At 47.9% G+C, this 16,904-nt stretch overlaps 1 protein-coding gene across 4 annotated transcripts; it reads right to left on the bottom strand.

Moving 5' to 3' along the window:
- Positions 1 to 1,144: 1,144 nt before the first annotated feature.
- On the bottom strand, positions 1,145 to 16,507 carry NDEL1 (nudE neurodevelopment protein 1 like 1). Of its 4 annotated transcripts, XR_795599.3 has the most exons (10): positions 16,410 to 16,507; positions 14,842 to 14,995; positions 13,467 to 13,615; positions 12,269 to 12,405; positions 10,589 to 10,762; positions 9,714 to 9,805; positions 7,629 to 7,780; positions 5,743 to 5,874; positions 4,804 to 4,838; positions 2,685 to 2,724 (listed from the first exon to the last, which is right to left on the bottom strand). XR_795599.3 is itself a non-coding variant. In XM_019621584.2 (9 exons), the coding sequence occupies exons 1-9, from the start codon at positions 16,493 to 16,495 to the stop codon at positions 2,717 to 2,719; spliced, it is 987 nt and encodes a 328-aa protein (XP_019477129.1). In that variant the 5' UTR covers positions 16,496 to 16,507; the 3' UTR covers positions 1,145 to 2,716. The 4 variants fall into 4 exon arrangements, 3 of the variants coding, with proteins under 3 accessions (XP_019477129.1, XP_010719518.1, XP_010719517.1); XM_019621584.2 differs by lacking the exon at positions 5,743 to 5,874 and having other exon boundaries at positions 1,145 to 2,724; XM_010721215.3 differs by lacking the exon at positions 4,804 to 4,838 and having other exon boundaries at positions 2,632 to 2,724.
- Between the last annotated feature and the right edge of the window lie 397 nt (positions 16,508 to 16,904).

Raw genomic sequence — 16,904 nt, 5'->3', positions numbered from 1 at the left:
GTTTTGGTTTTCTGTTTTGCTCTTTTCTACCTCAGTACAGTGTGAAGTGTTGGGTGAGGGCTGAGCCTTAGAACTTCAAGGGGAGTGCAGCTCTGTAGCACAAAGGGATCTCGCTGCCCCCAAATGCTTCCCATCCTCTGAGCTCCGGTTCCGTATCTGTCAGGGTCTGACCTCTCCTGGGAGCAGGGAGAGCTGTGCCTGTTGCCTCCACAGCCAGGAGCAGCGCTGGCAGCAGGGAGAGGGGGCAGAGCTGGGAGCTCAGTGCTGCAGCTGTGAGTGGTGGAGGTGGGAGCTGCACTGGAGACCCCAACCAGGTGTGGGCTGTGAGCATCTCATTGGGCTGAGCTGCTCTTCTGTCCACGTGGTGCCTTGCTGCCAGCTCCTGCCCTGCTCCTCATGGGCTGCTCTCAGGGCTGTAGCTGCTGCTCCTCCTGCTGCAAAGGAAGAGCCTCACCCCCCATGATCTCGGTGCTGCAGAGGTGGTGCTGTGCCCTACATGTCACAGCCTGTGCTCTCATCTCCCCGTGGTACTGGGCCGCTTGGGCTCTGTGCAAGAGCAGGTTATTGCTCGTAGGGGATTTTCTAAGGAGTCGGGGGGCAACTGACTGCAATGAAGGCGGCCCCGTCCACATGGTGTCCCCTCTCCTCCTGCCCAGCACTTCTCCCCCGGGAAGGAGCTGCCATGGGTGCGTGTGCCTCTGCCCTGACACCAGCTGGCAGCGGGGCATTTCCACGGGGTGCCACTGCAGGGCAGCAGCAGGAAGGCTGTGCTGTGACCGTGAGTGGGCTGGGGATGGCGCTGTGGGGCGGGGTGCAGGCCATGAGCAGCTGGGGAAGGCTGAGCGGCAGCACAGGGCTCTGCTGCTGGGAGCAGTGCTGCAGCAGGCACAGCTCGGGGGTGCATGGGGTCCTGGCAGCCCGGACAGCATTGCCCCTCATTGCCTGCAGCTGGACACCTCCACCAGGAGCCCAAGCAGATTCCTGCCCCAAAGCAGGGAGCAGAGCTGTGCTCAGCCCTGCTGGCTCCGTGCACCAACGCTGTGTGCAGGGCCAAGATAAGGGGCAGGAGCTGCACAGCAGAGCAGTGCCTCCCACCCTGCCCTATGGCTTAGCCAAAAACACTGCAGGACAAACACAGCCACCGCTGCCTCTTCTGCAAAATCCACCGATTCCACATTAAAAGAACTTTATTTTGGGAATATTACTCTCAGGTTTGGTTTTGTTTTTTTTTTGTCTTTAAACCACATTATGCTGTGTGACCACGCTGTTATGGTACACTGTCCTATTGAAACATGCCATATAGACTTTGAATAAATAAAGCTACAAAGCCCAAGTTAAGTTATGTACAAAGATCTTAGGCAAAGATAATATGTTTACAAACCTATGTACAATAAAACAAATGTAAACAGTCAAATGCAGCAGAGGATGCACAGGAAAAGAGGACCATAGGGGGCCTAACAGCAAAGGGGGAAACGCTCCCACCATCTGCTGGGGCCGATGGTTTCTCTCAGCGCTTGTAAATAAACCAGTGTGCAGCTGCAGAGCCAAGGGAACATGATGGACCAAATTGGGAAGGTTTTTTTTTCCTCAGACCCCCGTGGGGTAAGGTTCACATCAAAATCCACCGACTCTGAGGCACAGCGACAGAGAACTCGCACAAATACATCGCTTGAAAGACCCATAAGGAACACAGTCGCCCAAAACTGTCACAGAAGCCTGCAGGTGACACTGAAATCCCATCCTATATTACAGAGCTGAACATGGGGTTGATGGATACAGGGTGCTGGGAGGAGGCAGTTTGTGGGCACTGCAGTCCATGGGCTGAGCGGCTTCCTAAAGAGCTGATGTCTGGTTGGAGGGGGGCAGAAGTGTCACTAAGGAGGGCAGAGTGCTGGGATGGTTCAGGCACATGGGAAAAAGATGCTTGCTGCAGGCCCCGTGCCAAGGGAGGAGGCTCCAGCCAAGCTCAGCCCAGAGGTGCCAAGGGCACCGGTGCTAGATGTGTGCTGGGCCCACACGGACCTTCCTCAGCACAGCCCCACCCCAGCAACAGCTCTACATCCATCTGCTGGGCTGGGGAAGGGCCTTATGGACACAACCAGCTGCTCACCTGTCCAGCAGTGATTTCAGTGCTGCGTAACTCACACACCCAAAGCTCACTGCCAACCTCTACTCCTGCTCCCAGCCTCACTCAGTGTGTCTTGAGAGGTTTGAGCCCCATGGGGAAGGACAGCAGCTGGTCGGCTCAAACAGCAGGATGTGAGATCAGGCAGGGAGAGGTGTAGCCTTCAAGAAAAGCAGCAAATGTTTTTGTCACACCAAACCTAACTGAGAAAAGAGATGCAGTGACAGGTCGAGCAGCACCTGGCCGAGGTTCTGCATCCCCTGGAACAGAGCACTATGTGTCAGCTTGTGCAACACGTGGTACGGGGCCGCAGAGCACACCCACTACAGTTAACTCTATTAACAGGACATGAAGGGCTGCAAGCACGGGCTCTCCTCTAGCAGCACGGGCACTGCTGCATGCCATGGTGCAGGTCCTGTTCCTGCGGGGCAGGGAGGGGGAGGAAACCAAAGCACTTCTCTTGTTGGGCCGAGAAAAGCGTCCGCAAGTCCAAGCACAACCTGGCGCCGACTCATACGCTCAGGGGGAGCATGCCAGGTGCTGAGGAAGGTCTGGAGGCTCCCAGTCCCGGGGTCCCTTGATCAAAGCCGTTTACTGCCCTGAGAAGCAACAAGAGACACGCAGGTCAGTACCAGCCCACCCTGGGGGCTGAGCCCAGCCCCTCCAACCCAGGACCTCCCTGCTGCACATACACCCAGGGACAGTGCTGTGCTCACTGCACAGTGGCTGCACAGAGGATGAGGGGCTATGGCCTCAGAGGTGGCACAGCCAAAGGCAGCTCAGCTGCCCCCCAGGCCTGTTCCCCATGTCCTTCCCCCCTGCTCCCAGCCTACAGGCCCTGGGCAGCCCTCAGGGCACAGCCGGGCAGGGCTGGCTCCCCTCAAGCCCCATTGCTCATCCCAGGTGGCTCAACACAGGCTGATCCCAGCACAGTGGATGGGAGGCATCTGTCTGTCCATCTGCACACGCTCACAGCTGCAGTGCAACCACGCAATGGAGAATGGGCTCAGTGAGAACAGGCAGCATACATTAAAGCACAGCAGAGCTGGGGGTGTAGAAGGGCTCTGGGGCCCTCCAGGGCTGCCCCACCCCTCCCTACTGGGCCCCTGAACCCACTGCCTCCACCTAGCTGCAAACCACAAGCTCACCCCTTCCCAAAGCTGCTCTCAGCTGTGAGGGCACACAGTCAGGGAGCAGCACGTGTGTGTGGCAGCCTTCCACAGCCTCTACCCTGTTCGGGCTTTGACAGATCTCCTGCAATTAGGTTCTGCACACAGCACCTAAGCTCACCATCTGCTGCTTGCCATCAACCCAGCCTTGATAAGAAGATGCAGTTACCCCTCAGCAGGACAGCACACCCACCCAACTGCTGCCCCAGCGCTCCTTGTGCTTGGCAATTACAGCACTGATCCAGAGGAGCAGATGAAGAACCCGAATGCCTGCTAGCAAGGTTGGCTTCCCATGGTAACGCAGGGCTCGCTGCTGCAGAGCCCTCCCCATCCCCCAGCAGAGCCTGTCACATCCCACCCGGGGCTGTGTGGGTGAAACCTTTGCCTTCTTTCCTGTTAAGGCTGAAATTTCAACTGACTGAGACGCTCTGCGATGCGTTTCAGAGGCAGGTGCCTCCATGCTGCGTGCAGCAAAACACTGCATTTTCAGCAGCGCGGGTCCCCTTTTCTGCATCCCAGAGAGATACAACCAAAGGCCAGAGGCCATGAAGCAGTCAGGCTCTCTGCACAGATGCCACACAGATGTGGCAGGGCCCACACTAAGCCACGGGCGTCACAAACAGCTTCATGAAGCCCGAGACAAAAAGGAGAAGGAGCCCTTGCTGAGCGGGGCGCAGCAGGACAAGGAACACTCACACTGCACACTGCCTGCCTGCCTCGCCCTTGGTGCAGAAATGAAGATGAAGCAGCAGCCCTGATTTACAGAAAGCTCTCTCTATGGGAGGTCCATCAGGGCTGGCACCTCAGACTGATCCCAACAGTCCCTGCTGGAAACAACCCCCCTGCAGCAGCTCCTGCTGGGTGTTTCTGACTGCTGTCCTGACCACAGCATAAACTTTGTGCCTGTTTCCAGCTGCTCTCTGTCCTGTGATTGCTCCATATGGACCTTTACTCATTAATCTGTATTTGAAGCTGTATTTTGTCCTTAGCACAAAGACTCTGAGGCTCTCTTAACTCTAAGCATCAAACAGAACCTCAACAGAAGACTGTCCTGGAGCTGAATAACCCAGCCTGGCACCCGCTGCACACACAGCAGGGAATGGCCATCCCTGCTCCCTCCAGAGGCAGGCCAACGTCCAGCACAGTGCTGAAGAAGAAACAAGGCCAAAGGACACAATGACTTCAGGCTTAGCTGGGGTAACAGCAGCAGTGCTTCACCCCATCTCTCTGACACATCCGATTCCATCAGAAACATGCATGTATTTGAAGAGTTATTAAACCAAGAAAGCAAGCAGCACTCAATCTTACAGCTGGAACTGGTCACAGCACCAGAGAAACTTATCTAAGGCAAAGAGAAAGAAAGATTATAGCCTCAGGCTTCAATCATTGCCTATTAGTTTGTAATGCTACGAGAACTACCTCATGCAGTTAGCATATCCACCAACTCTGCACCTCCAAGCACCACAGTTAAAATGCATGCAGCTTATCGTTGCAAATGAATTCATTTACCCATGACCAAGGTGGGGAATATCACCTTTTCACGCCTAGTGGAGAAAAAGTGAAACAGTTTATGCACACAATGAAGACATTCTTGGGCATAACCCTGAGTTAAGACACAGGGAAAAGCGTTTGACTGAACCTCACCTGGCTGCTGTTCCCTGAGCTCTGAACAAGGATGCTCTGCAGGGCAGACAGGGATCCTAGGTGCAGTGCCTGCACTACAGCTACACGCACGGTGGGACTACCAGCAGTGTGCAAGCAGAGGCATTTCTCACATTTAAACACAGCCCAGCAGATTCACAGAAATCGTCTCAGAACAAACACCAACTGCAATGACTCTAATGTTCAAGGAAAAGGAAGAGGAGTAAGGGAGTTGTGAGCAAGGAGGTCGTGCCCCAAGGAACAAACACCTCCTCTTGGCTCGCTGTGGCCCCAGCTCAGCTGTTGTAGTGCCTCTGCGGCACCCATCAAGGTCACAGGCATTTTATTCCCCCAGTGGATCGAAGTCCCTAACAGCTAACAACAGTTATAACTGCAAAGGAACTAATTTCCATCAGAGAACACCCCTCAGGTGCTGTTCTGCTAGGCCTTGGGGTGTACACAGAGCCACCACGTTCCTAAAGGAACCAGTCTGTAGGAAAATGATCTTATACCAGACTTGGTAGAGCATAAAATAAAAACAAAACCCAACACAGCAGTTAATTCCTGACTCTTCCAATTCTTCTGCAAAGCTCATGGGCGAGCCCAGCCGCTCTCCAAACCTCCCCTCAAACAATTCTGAGGTAACTGCTCCTATCCTGGCTTCCACACCTTCTCCAGCTGCCCGCCTAGCTCTGCTCAGCAAGCACAGAGCAGGTGTTTGATGAGAGACGGAGGCTCAAACACTTTTAGCAACAAAAAGGCAGAGAAAGGAAAGCAAATGGAACCGTAATGACGTGGCTGGATTACCTCTGGCACAATCCCACCACCCAACAACTGGCTGTTCATAAGGCAGCGGCTGCAGATTGGACCGGGTCTACGAGCTCGTGTGGCTGTTTCAGGCTCCAGCGACAGTTTGGGGCAGGGAAGAGAGTACAGGGGCTGGAGAGAAAGGAGAAGAGGGGAGAAGAAAGGGCACGCCTCGGCTCAGCCACCGCTGTGACGCACACAGCTCGCTGATGGGAGGGCTCTGCTCTGCCCTCACACACACAGCGAGGCAGGTTTACATGGCAGCCGTGGAGATGTGTGTGCAGCACACTGCACCCAGCCCTGGGCCATGAGGAAGGCAGAGCAGGGCAGCTGTAAGGTGTGAGCTGCTGATCCCACTCCTGCTGCACATCTGCGTTTAGAGGGCAGCGATGGGATAGTGGGGCCCTGGTAAGGATCTCTAACAACATGCAGGTAAACTGGTCACTTCCATCACTTTCCCAGTCTGTTAACATCCTTCAAGACTGCTGAGGAAGTTCACTATCAAAGGGACACACTTCTAAGCCTTTTTCAGCTACAGCCTGCCCTGAACTGCAGGCAGCCAGCCCAGATAACAGGAGTGATGACAATCTAGGTAATTAGAAGCGACTCCCACCCCACGCAGCAATCAGCTTATTACCATACCACAATTCACTTTAGCCATGCTGCCTCCTAAGAACACTTCTAATCTCTCCCCAGTACTGCTCTGACAGCCTGCACATGAAATGGAGCCCACGCTGTCACCACCATGCTGTGGTGATGCACAGACCCTGGTCAGCCTCCCAGTATGCAGCCAACCTCAAAGTCTGTCCCATTTGCACGTGATGCTGACCTTGCTAAGTATGTGAACACCCCTCTTCCAAAAGCAAGAAACAACAGTAGCTCTGAAAGCTCTTCTTGCCAGTTTCTAAGATGCAACATGCCCTGCTACCCACATAGCAACATGATTCAGCTCACACAAGGAAGATTCCAGAAACCCAGCCTGTCTGCTCTCTGTGGCACTCTTTAAGTTGTTTAAAGCTCTAAATAAATGCTGTTTTGAGGATGTGCTGAAATAACAGCATTAAAGCTGCTCTGGCTTGAAGTCTAATAGGGAAAACTATCGCCAGCAGAGAGCACAGAAGGTGTTTTGCACAGTGCCACTGAGCACAGGTTTCCCTATTGCTGGGTGACACTGGAGGAGAGCTTGGCTGTGCATCCTGCTCCTCAGGGCTGCTCATACAACCACAGGGCCCTGAGCTACAAAGGACTGCGTGAAAATTGTCCTGCTGAACCCCTTCCCCATATCAGAGAGGAAGCTCCAACTATGAGCAAGTCACAGGGTGGTTTTTCCTGCAAATGCTGCCTCAAACATTATGGCTGACACACAACAGGACAGTACAGGACAGCTGCCCCTTCTATCAGCAAGGATTACAGTTAGTAACATTTTCACTGATAGCAGGGAGGAGTAGAACAAAGAGGGAACCACTCTCCAAGGGAGCAGTGCTGCCCACACTTACTGCTCTTACTAAGGGAACCTCCAGCTCTGCAGTTCAGGCACTCCCTGCACGCAAGCACACCAACAGCTCTGGCAGCCCCACCACTGTCTGCTTGAGATCCTTCTGAAGGGCACAATCACTGCACCAGGAGGTTTATGCAGCCACCAAGAGCTGAGGCAGCAGAGGGGCAGCACAGGCAATGACATCCCACCAGCTGAGAGGTCAAACACTTGCTTTTCTCTTTGCTTTACAGAAGCCTGCAGTGGAACGCTGCTTCTCTGTCCCCTTGAGAACCTGGCTCCTCAAATCTCTTACTGGACAAAAGCTCAAAACAAGCCAAGGAAAACTTCTGTTTCACACAGCATCCCGAAACATCCACCCCCCTCAGTGTACAAATACATCCTGACTTACCCTTTGTCAAAGAAAGAAGTATGCCCTGGGTGAGGGTACTTCGTGCCGTTGCTGTTCATCACGCTGCTGTTAGCATTCCCTGAAATGTAGGATTTCCGTGATGCCTGGTCCTTTGCAAAATTTCTGCAGGCAGCTAACTTGGATTCTAAGGCCTGTGAAAGGAAAAGAGAAGTGGGGGAGGGAGAATAGGGATTTTATTTTTCTTTTAGAGAAAATATTTTGCTGCTCAAGTTCAGGCTTTAGCATGACCAGAGATCAGTACGATCAGAACCCCAGCGTGATCATCTTTGGCAAAAACTGAGCTAAATGGGAGCAAAGCTGTTGTTTTCTCAAATGAGAACCACGTAATGAGATGCTGATGCAGACTGCCAGGTGCAATCCTCTTCCATTAGGGTAAGGACTTTACAAGAAATCAACTCTCATTTAGGTACCTGAAGCAGGAAAATCAGATGCTGGAAGTAGTAACTGAAACCTCCTGATCCAGAGTTGGAGTGCTGCTGGTGTAAGCTGACCAAAAAAAACTCAAGGAGAACCAAAAGCAGAATCCTCCAATTTCAGGAGGTACAGCATACTTGTAAAGTTGCATTTTTCCCCAGGAAAGTATCTTTCTGGTATTTCTTCCTTAATCACTGCCTGCAAAACTTAGCCAGTTTCTTTATCCTCCCTGCTAAGCTTCAGAGGAGGTGCTACAGACCTCCCTTAAGAGGGAAACAAAGGCAGCTAGGCCTACCTCCAGGGTTTCTACCTCATCTCTACTGCATCCAAGCAAGTCTGACAAGTTCTTTTCCTCCTCTACAAGGTAGCAGACTTTCCTCATCCACTGACTCCTAGCAGAGAGGACACCAAAACCCTGATTCTCTCCAGCAGTGTGAGCTGTGCCATGTAGCTCGCTGTCTCACATGCCAGCAAGACAGCTGAGGGGAACATCTTGGAGAGAAAGGGAGCCCAAGGAACAGGATGAGGCATCTAATAGGTAAGCCAACCCACAGAAATCCTGCACATCCTATAATTATTACTAAATAAATGCATGAGCTGGAATTTTGTATCACTGGCTGTGTGTGTTTAAGAATAGGCTGGGAAAGAAGCATGCTTATTTGGCATTTCCTGTCCTTGCAGAGTAATCACATGGGATGTCATTAAGCTCCCTAAATCCCCTACAGACTCTTACTCACAATGATCCCATTTTAAACATGCCACTCTGTAACCCTGAGCCGTCCTGCTGCCCTTTCAACCTGGGCTTGATGAGCTCGCAAGCTCTAAATACAAGCAGTGATCTGATTTTTAATGTCAAATTTGGCTAAAACTACCATATTCACATCAGCTATTTCTGTTCTTAGTGCAAACCGCAAGGGATAGAGAAAAGCCAGCCCTGGAGGCTAGACACCAAGGCTGCCCATGCTTCCACTTGAAACACTACCCAAGGAGGCAAGTAAACAAGCTTCTCACCGCTCAGAAGTCATGTCTTCATTCAGCTGGAAAGCCTGGCATCCTAAGCAACACCACAACAGATGTCAAAACCATTTCTTTCCTGCTCACAGTTGTAATCCCTTTAGAGGCTCACACATTTCACTTCCCAATCAACTACAGATGGGAACACTTGGCTTTCTCCTGATTTATTTTTTCACTTTCTTACCGAAGGGCTATTTTATTTTTTATAAACAATTCATTTAAGTTCTCAGTAACTTCTGCAGATCTCCTCAGAGACTCCGACGGTCTGCTATCAGCTCACCTTCCATGACATAACACAACTGTGCAGTGGGTACTAAGACCGAGTCCTGCTTTCATATGAAACATGAACAAGCATCTGCTAATGCCCAGCCTCCGTGCACCAAGACAGTCTTTACTCCAAAAATGGATTTTATCTCTAGAAGTTGGCATCAGATCCTTAGCAACCCGCTCCGTAAATCAAGATAATTAAAAAACAAGTGTTACCACATCCCAAACACTAAATGTGGACAATTTAAGAGAGACACCTTAGAAACTCCAGCACTAATTCAGCATGAGCCAAGGCCTCTTCATCCCATTCATGGATGAACATGGATGTGAAGGCACAGAACTGGGGACAGTTCAGTACAGAGCACTCACCCCAACTTTCCGTAAGAGATCTCCCACGATGTTGAGTGCAGATATTCTAGCTGAAGGAGTAAGAGGGCTTGTACCAAATCCATTTGGTATAGCTGCAAACAAACACACTTTATTACATGTGTCACTCCTCCACCATTTAATTTTTAATTTTTAAATAACTTCTATAAGGAGTAATATAATAAATAAAATAATCTTACTGCAGACTCTTTGTACAAACAGTAACACAGGCTACACAATCTCTAGCCACAGAGAGAAGAAAAAGCTTAATTCCTGCCCACTACCCTCCTCTCCATTAGATATACACACACAGAGTTCATGCTCTCTCCATCTGCATAGCTACTGCCTGCGATCTATCTAATCCAACCAGAGCTTTCTCTGGAATCTACTTTAATTTAAAATAAATAAATAAATGTTTTAATCCTTGTGATTGACCTGAGCCTTCCAGATGGGAAGAGGACTATGCTAATATCCCACTGCTTCCTGAGAGAACAGCACCCCCGAAAGCACATGGTAACAAAGACAGCCCAGACTGTCAGCACTGCTACCCGCTATTTACCCACCAGTGAACTTCAGCTGAAATATTAGTCATTGCATTTCTCTGCAACCCCAAATATATTCTACTGCAGCCACCTACTAGTGCGATCCTCACCCCTACAAAGCAGTAGCTAAGCTTCTCTCTTTCTTTTCCATAGTATTATCTAATTACACTCATTAAACAGGTCTGACACTGCTCCAGTATTTCAGCACACGTTATGTAGGGATCCACATGTATTTGTATTTACTTTAAGTTTACTAACAAGGGCCTTGTCTGAAGTTACTTTTTGACAAGCAGAACGTGCTGCCAATCAATCAGGCACAGTTTCCAGGAATTATACCTTTTGGGGAAGGAAAACTATTTTCAGATCCTTTTCCAACAGGCGTAGCTGGCAAGGAGAGAGATGCCTGGACAGCTGAATCCATCTTTTCACAGTCTAGAGTTGGAGAGCTGGGTGCAGACTTGCGGGTGACTTCCTGCTGCCTTTCCCGTACTGCCAGCTCCTGCCGCAGGTCTGAGAGTGCCAGACAAAACACACATCATATTAGTGACAGATTTCTCCAGCATTCTGTTCATTTATTTAGAAGAGAATACTCTGCAATAATCAGTGATTCACTGTTGCTGGCTCCCTCCAGCAGCAAAGACCTCCATCTCAAATAAGGCACAGCTCGATACCATCACTGCTGGATGGAAAGGCAGCCGCGTTCTGCTGGCCCAGAGAGCTGTGTGCACCCTGAGAGCAAGGCAGCTGACCTGGCCTCAGCATTCCTCCCACTTGTAGTTTGAGTTCCATGGAAAGCACGTTGCAGAAGAACACAGCCAGTCACAAATGCCTGCTAACTGCATTCAGCTGGGGGGCCAGGGAAAAGATTAATGACCTGATCTCGTGTTTCTAATTCCCAACACTTCCCTTCCAGTTTAATAATCTGTAGGACTGCACACTAGCCAGATATTGTGAAGGGATTGTGTCTGCTGTCTCTTGATTCATCAAGATCAGAACAAGCAGACTAAAGAGATTCATAGTCCAAATGACAGAGAAAGAGAAGGAAAAGTAGGAAACCAGTGTTTCATTCCCACTATCTCTCTGGATTGTTCTGTATCAGCACTTTGCTGCCTCCAATTTCCACACAGATTTGCCATAAAGAACATCCAGCACAACTCAGTAATGGATCTGTCAAGTCTCTAGAAGGACCCAGAGGCAAATAAAACGTTACATGGTTGGTTTGTTTTTTTGTTTTGTTTTGTTTTCTTTTGTTTGCTTTTCAGGCACAGCCTAAAAAGGTCCTTTTTAGGTCCTTGCCTTCACTGAGGAACTGTTTCCAAAGAAATAGTTTGGAAAGAATGCCAAAAAACACTGATTTCTAACCTGCAGTGATGGCATGCTAACAAGCACAATGCCCCAGCAGAGAAATCATGTTCCCCAATCGCTAAAATAAGAATAAAGTTTCCCCCATGTCCTCAACATGAAGCCTCTCAGGGAATTCCCAACTCTTACAGCTCTGAGGATTATCTGAAGCATCTCTGATGCCACGGCTCTAAACCACAATCTCCACTGGCACATCTTAAAGAAGCCAGGCAACTTCCAACAGTTTAGAAGGTAACAGCAGGCAGCATTTTTGAAGATAGTTATTTACCATTTAGCATGCATTTCCCTGTCATTTCCTGTACTTTCCCTGTGCCTTGTGGCACAAGGCCACAGAGAGGAAACTTACAGAACACAGTTTTCAGCTCTACTAAATCTGTGGAAAGCAGTATTTTTCTACTCAGCTTGGTTAAAAACCCTGAAAGAATCTGACACTAATTTTACCCACCATGAGGAATTTCTTCCTCTTAGATTCAGCGGACATACAAAGAACAGAGAACATTCTGTTTATTAGCAGGTAAGTTCCAACGCTTATATTACACATGCAGTTTCAACCTCATTAGGTGATGCTTTCTATAAACATGAGCTTTGGTTGCTTCATGTCTCTATTAGTAAGCCAACAATGTACAAAGACAGAAGTAATCAAGCAAGCCATACCTCTGGCTTCATCCTTTAATCTCTGTACAGAAACTAGCAGTGACTCCTTGTCATCCAGTTCACTTTCTAAAAACGCATTTCTCTCAATCGCCTGGTTCAGCCTTTGTTCAAAGTCTTCCAATGAAACTATTGTTGCCCTAGAAACAAAATCCAGAATGTTAGATTCTTCAGCTCAGCTAACTTAAAAGCATATTCAAATACATAATAGAGGAAAAACGTTAGCAGGATCTACATTCAAGTTAGTTACTTGAAAGCTATGAAAATGCTTTTTAGAAAGGACTAGAACTCCAAAGAAGGGAGTGAGATGAAAAGAACACGATAGCATCTAGCTCTCCAAGATGTACCAAAGAGCTGGGACAGAGCCAGTCTGGCACACCTAGCTCCATTTTTCCCCAAGTCATTCTCCAAAGTCATGTATTTCGTGTATCAGCTCTGGAGACACAGGCAGCAGCCCACAGAGCACAGAAAGAAGGGCACTGGGATATTTGTTCCATGATATCAGTGAGACAATTTATGTGTGTCAGAAGTTAGTCATGAGGTTAAGAGCGCTGTGGAAACAAGGTCTCAGCTCTTAGATCTTACTGCCAAATAGCCAGAGGCTCATTCCTGGTCCCACTGAATCAATGGCAAAATTCCCATTCAGCAGAATGGAAGCATGATCTACTCCAAAAATGGGCGTTTCTTGCAGCAGCCTGTTCATTTTCTGCACTTACACAGACCACATTTGCTCCCCACAGTCATTAAGCTGTTATGCAAGGAAAGAGGAGACTCCTTTGGCGTGTTTAATTTAAAAGGGACCAAGTAGAGCACTAGCTCCCTACTTCAAAGGGTCTTTGAGCTACAAGGATCACAAATGTAAGAGTCACTGGGCTGGCAGTATCAAAACTAGAGCACTGGCCTTGCTTGCACAGCTCATTTCTCACAAGAACACAAAGCACCTCAGGTCTCCCTACAAGCTTTTCTTCTGTAATGCAACAACTACCAGCTGATGGAGGTGAACTCCAAGGGTAAGCTGCACTTCACAAAGAATCAAGTGACTCAGGATTTTTATTAATTATTTTTTAATTATTTTTTACATGTGCATTTTTGTTCTCCTCCCCCTCCCCCCCCCGTTAAAGGAATAATAAAACGATGAATCTGAATAACACAGACAAGCTCTAGTGAATATTTAAGGAAATAAGAGTTTTGCAGCCTTCACCTCTTTGCACGTTCCAAGTCATCATTGGCCTGCTCCAGCTCCCTGACATACTTATGAAGCTGATCTTTAATGGCCCGGGTCTGGCTCAGGTCATCCTCTAACAATGACACTTGCTTGTAGCTTTGTGCATACTGGTGCTCCAGTTTCTCCTGAAAGAAAGAGATGTAGAGAGATAAGTATCAGTAGCATCCACTCAGTGGTCAAATGGGACAAAGCAACATGCTAGCTGCAGTCTGCAGATCTGGGATTGCATAGCAAAAACTGTGAAGGCAGAGGGAATGTACTCAGAACATCAGAAAGGAACAAAGGATACAATTACACACACTGTCCTGTGCACTGACTACTCATAACGACACAGCTGGCTGTTCAGAATTGCACCCTTGCACTCACAGCTGCTCTAAAGCCTCAAACATCTAGAAAACCAGAGAGAAATCAAACTGCACAGCCTCCTTCAGTGCCTCTCCCCCCTTACAATAGCCACACTGTCTCAAGAACTCACCTGACATCTCCATTATTGAAAATCAGAGCCACTGAAATCTGTTACTGAACACCTCTGAGTTCACAAACTTATCTTTGAAAGACTGCAAGATGAATTCCAAAACATGCTCTCACCTGCTCTAAGGGTACAGATAGGGGCTTATGGAAAAACTACTGACCTTAAAAGAAGGTACCAGCCTTACAGACATAACTGGGACAGGATATGTGAACAAGTAATTCTCAAAATATCACTTTTATTGGGAAAGATCCCAACCCTTGCTTTCATAAAATAATTCAAGATCACCAGAACAAGTACTTTTCAGGACCCCAAAAGAGGCAAGAACTTCTTAATGGACAGATATTAACTAAAATTCACCTTCTGTACACACACAGATCCTTATGCAATCCCTGTCTCCACAGATATGGCTACTAAGAAAAAATTAGGAGAAGCTCCCTGAAAGATGTGCTCAAATAACCCATTTTCACATTTCAGCAGGGTGTCAAAAGACCAAGGAGAAATTTCAGGAAACAAAAAAAAAAGTACAGAAAGAGGACAATATCATGGTCTGACAAAACATACTTGTGTTGTCCTCCCTGTTGCTATGCTGATGTTGCCTGTGTACATAACAAAGCCACCACTTGGCGAAGCCTAAAGAATTCAAACAAACGAGCACAAACTCAATGACAAGTGTTTAATGACGTGAACAAGAGAAAGTCCTTGAGAAATGTCTCTGGTATGCTGCTGGCCTTACTTGGAGTACATGCCATGCTCAAGACTAGATCTTAAGCAGAAGATTCCTTTACTTCGTTTAGATATCCAATGACCAGGAACAGAACAGACAGCCGAAAATGAGACACATTTGAAGGAAGAAGCAATGTCATTACAGATGAGACCTACCTTTAATGTTTCCACTTCATATTTCAGCCTTTGGTTATCTGCTTGCAAATCTCTATTCCTCTGCTCAGCCTGCACTAGCTGTGCTTCCAACTCAGCTTCTAATTCTCTGCTTCCCTCCTGAAATTCAGCCAGTTCTTCACGAGCTTCCTGGAAGCTGTAAGGAGATTTCATCAGTTCAAAATGCAGCATCTCTCAAACACAAAGTTCACTGCTCTTTAGAAATAATTAGATGAAAAGGCAACAAGAGTTTTAAACTACTTAACCATAGACCTCTACAGGGAAAATAAAAAACAGGGGAAATAGAGAAATTGCATTGTTTACCTACAAATGGAAATTCACCCCTTTATATCTAATAACTCTATTAAATGCACATGCAAATACAACCTATATCAAGGCTATTTCCAGGATTCCTGCTAGTCTAACATTCTGTACTCCACTAGCCTTCACTCTAGCAGACTTAAGAGAGTCACTACATAAAGCTTTTAACCTGCTTTAGGCAAAAACCAGCACAGAACAATAGTCACTGCATCTCAGCACTACCTGGAAATATAAGGATGCTGGAAAGCATTGAGGTTTGAATCTCACGGTTACTAAGTGCTTTGGTAGGAAGCCAGCACTTACCCACCTTACACCACTGCAAGGTATTAAATTACTTGTAGCAGCAGTTCCACATACTTCACTAATTACATTTTCATCTTTACCATAGGTAATAGCTCTTTGCAACCAGCAGAGAAAACTGACTAGGCTGTAGGAAGCTACATATTGATGGGCATCAGAGAGAGACCTTTCTGACAGAATTTCTTCATACAGCTCAGGGATCTCAAATGCCCACACCCTGCTCCCTACAGCCAGAAAACAGACCCAAACAAAAAAACAGCTTGCACATTTGGCTCCTTAGGCTTGGCTTCACTTCTATTGCAGACCACTAACATGGAGTGCAAGAAAAGCTTTCCAAAGGGTACAGGCTGGAAACCTCCAATGCTGACTCCCCTTCCCCACAACAAACAAACAAACAAACAAAAAAAACAAACCACAACCACCCCAACCCACAAGCAGTACTCAAGACAAGCAGCTCTCTTGCCACTTTTTGTAACCAAAAAGCCTTCTGCTCCCCTTAAAAGATGGCAGAGGCTATGACTATAGCAGGGCAGGACTATGAGGTATAACGAACACACTTCAATATACTGCAGCCAGCTACCAAATCACAGGTTTCTCAGACCGAGTGCAAGAAGCCCAAGGGAACAGTAATGATGCCAGGAAGCCCACAGGCAGTCTTCTTGCTGCAAAACATCAAGCTACTGCTTAAGACAGCATTTTAATTATACAAAGATGCACATGATCAGAAAAGGTCTCTTCTCTTGCTCTAACTTGCTCAGTCTTGAGTTCATGGCATGGTAACACTGGGAACGAAATACTCAGCCTCCACAAGGCTGGATCTAAAAACTGCACCTAAAGCTGGAAACGCAGAGAGTCATTTTAATACATTTTGGTAAAGTCTCACAGAGAAATAGACTAAGCCACATCCTCAGTCACCAAGAACTAAATCCACTGAAAATATACAACAGTACCTTTGCTTGTACTTCAAGGAAAGCTCTTTCCAATAGGCAGTTTCCTCCTTTGGACTTGAGAAGGTCGGAATTTCCTCACTGTCCATGTTCAATATGACCTGTAGGATGCAGACACAAGAAAACAATTTTAGTATGATGAGGCAGGCAGAGGCAACCCCCACTGCTGCTGTACTTCAGTGCTGTGCCCTGCAGACTTGAGACTGGCCTGCAGAGTGTTAATGATCCCTAACAGCCACCTCTGAGCAAAGACCAGCTGCAACAAGTAACATCATGCTCTCCTACCTCTGGAAACGCTCATGCAGCAGCCTGAAACAAAACTAGAAATTTGGGCTGTATCCTTTACCAACCACTGAAGCAGCAGTTAATGCCACTGGCTCATTTAGGACCACTACTGGTAAGAATTTACAGCTATCACAGTTTCCACTTTGATTTATAAAAGGTTTTTCCTACAGTGCACACTGGAACACTGCTTGCTATGACTGCACACGAGAGCTC

Source organism: Meleagris gallopavo, chromosome 20, assembly GCF_000146605.3.
Source record: "Meleagris gallopavo isolate NT-WF06-2002-E0010 breed Aviagen turkey brand Nicholas breeding stock chromosome 20, Turkey_5.1, whole genome shotgun sequence".
In the NCBI taxonomy this organism is placed as follows: Eukaryota; Metazoa; Chordata; class Aves; order Galliformes; family Phasianidae; genus Meleagris; species Meleagris gallopavo.
This window is presented reverse-complemented; position numbering and strand designations above follow the sequence as displayed.

Bases quoted from the DNA above. Each gene is read 5' to 3' on its own strand.
- NDEL1 (XM_010721215.3), bottom strand. From the start codon at position 16,495: ATGGACAGTGAGGAAATTCCGACCTTCTCAAGTCCAAAGGAGGAAACT. The intron at 13,616-14,841 runs GTAGGTCTCATC...TCTTTCTTTCAG, and splicing joins ATGAAGTGGAAACATTAAAG to GAGAAACTGGAGCACCAGTA. The intron at 7,781-9,713 runs GTGAGTGCTCTG...TTCCTTTCACAG, and splicing joins ATCTCTTACGGAAAGTTGGG to GCCTTAGAATCCAAGTTAGC.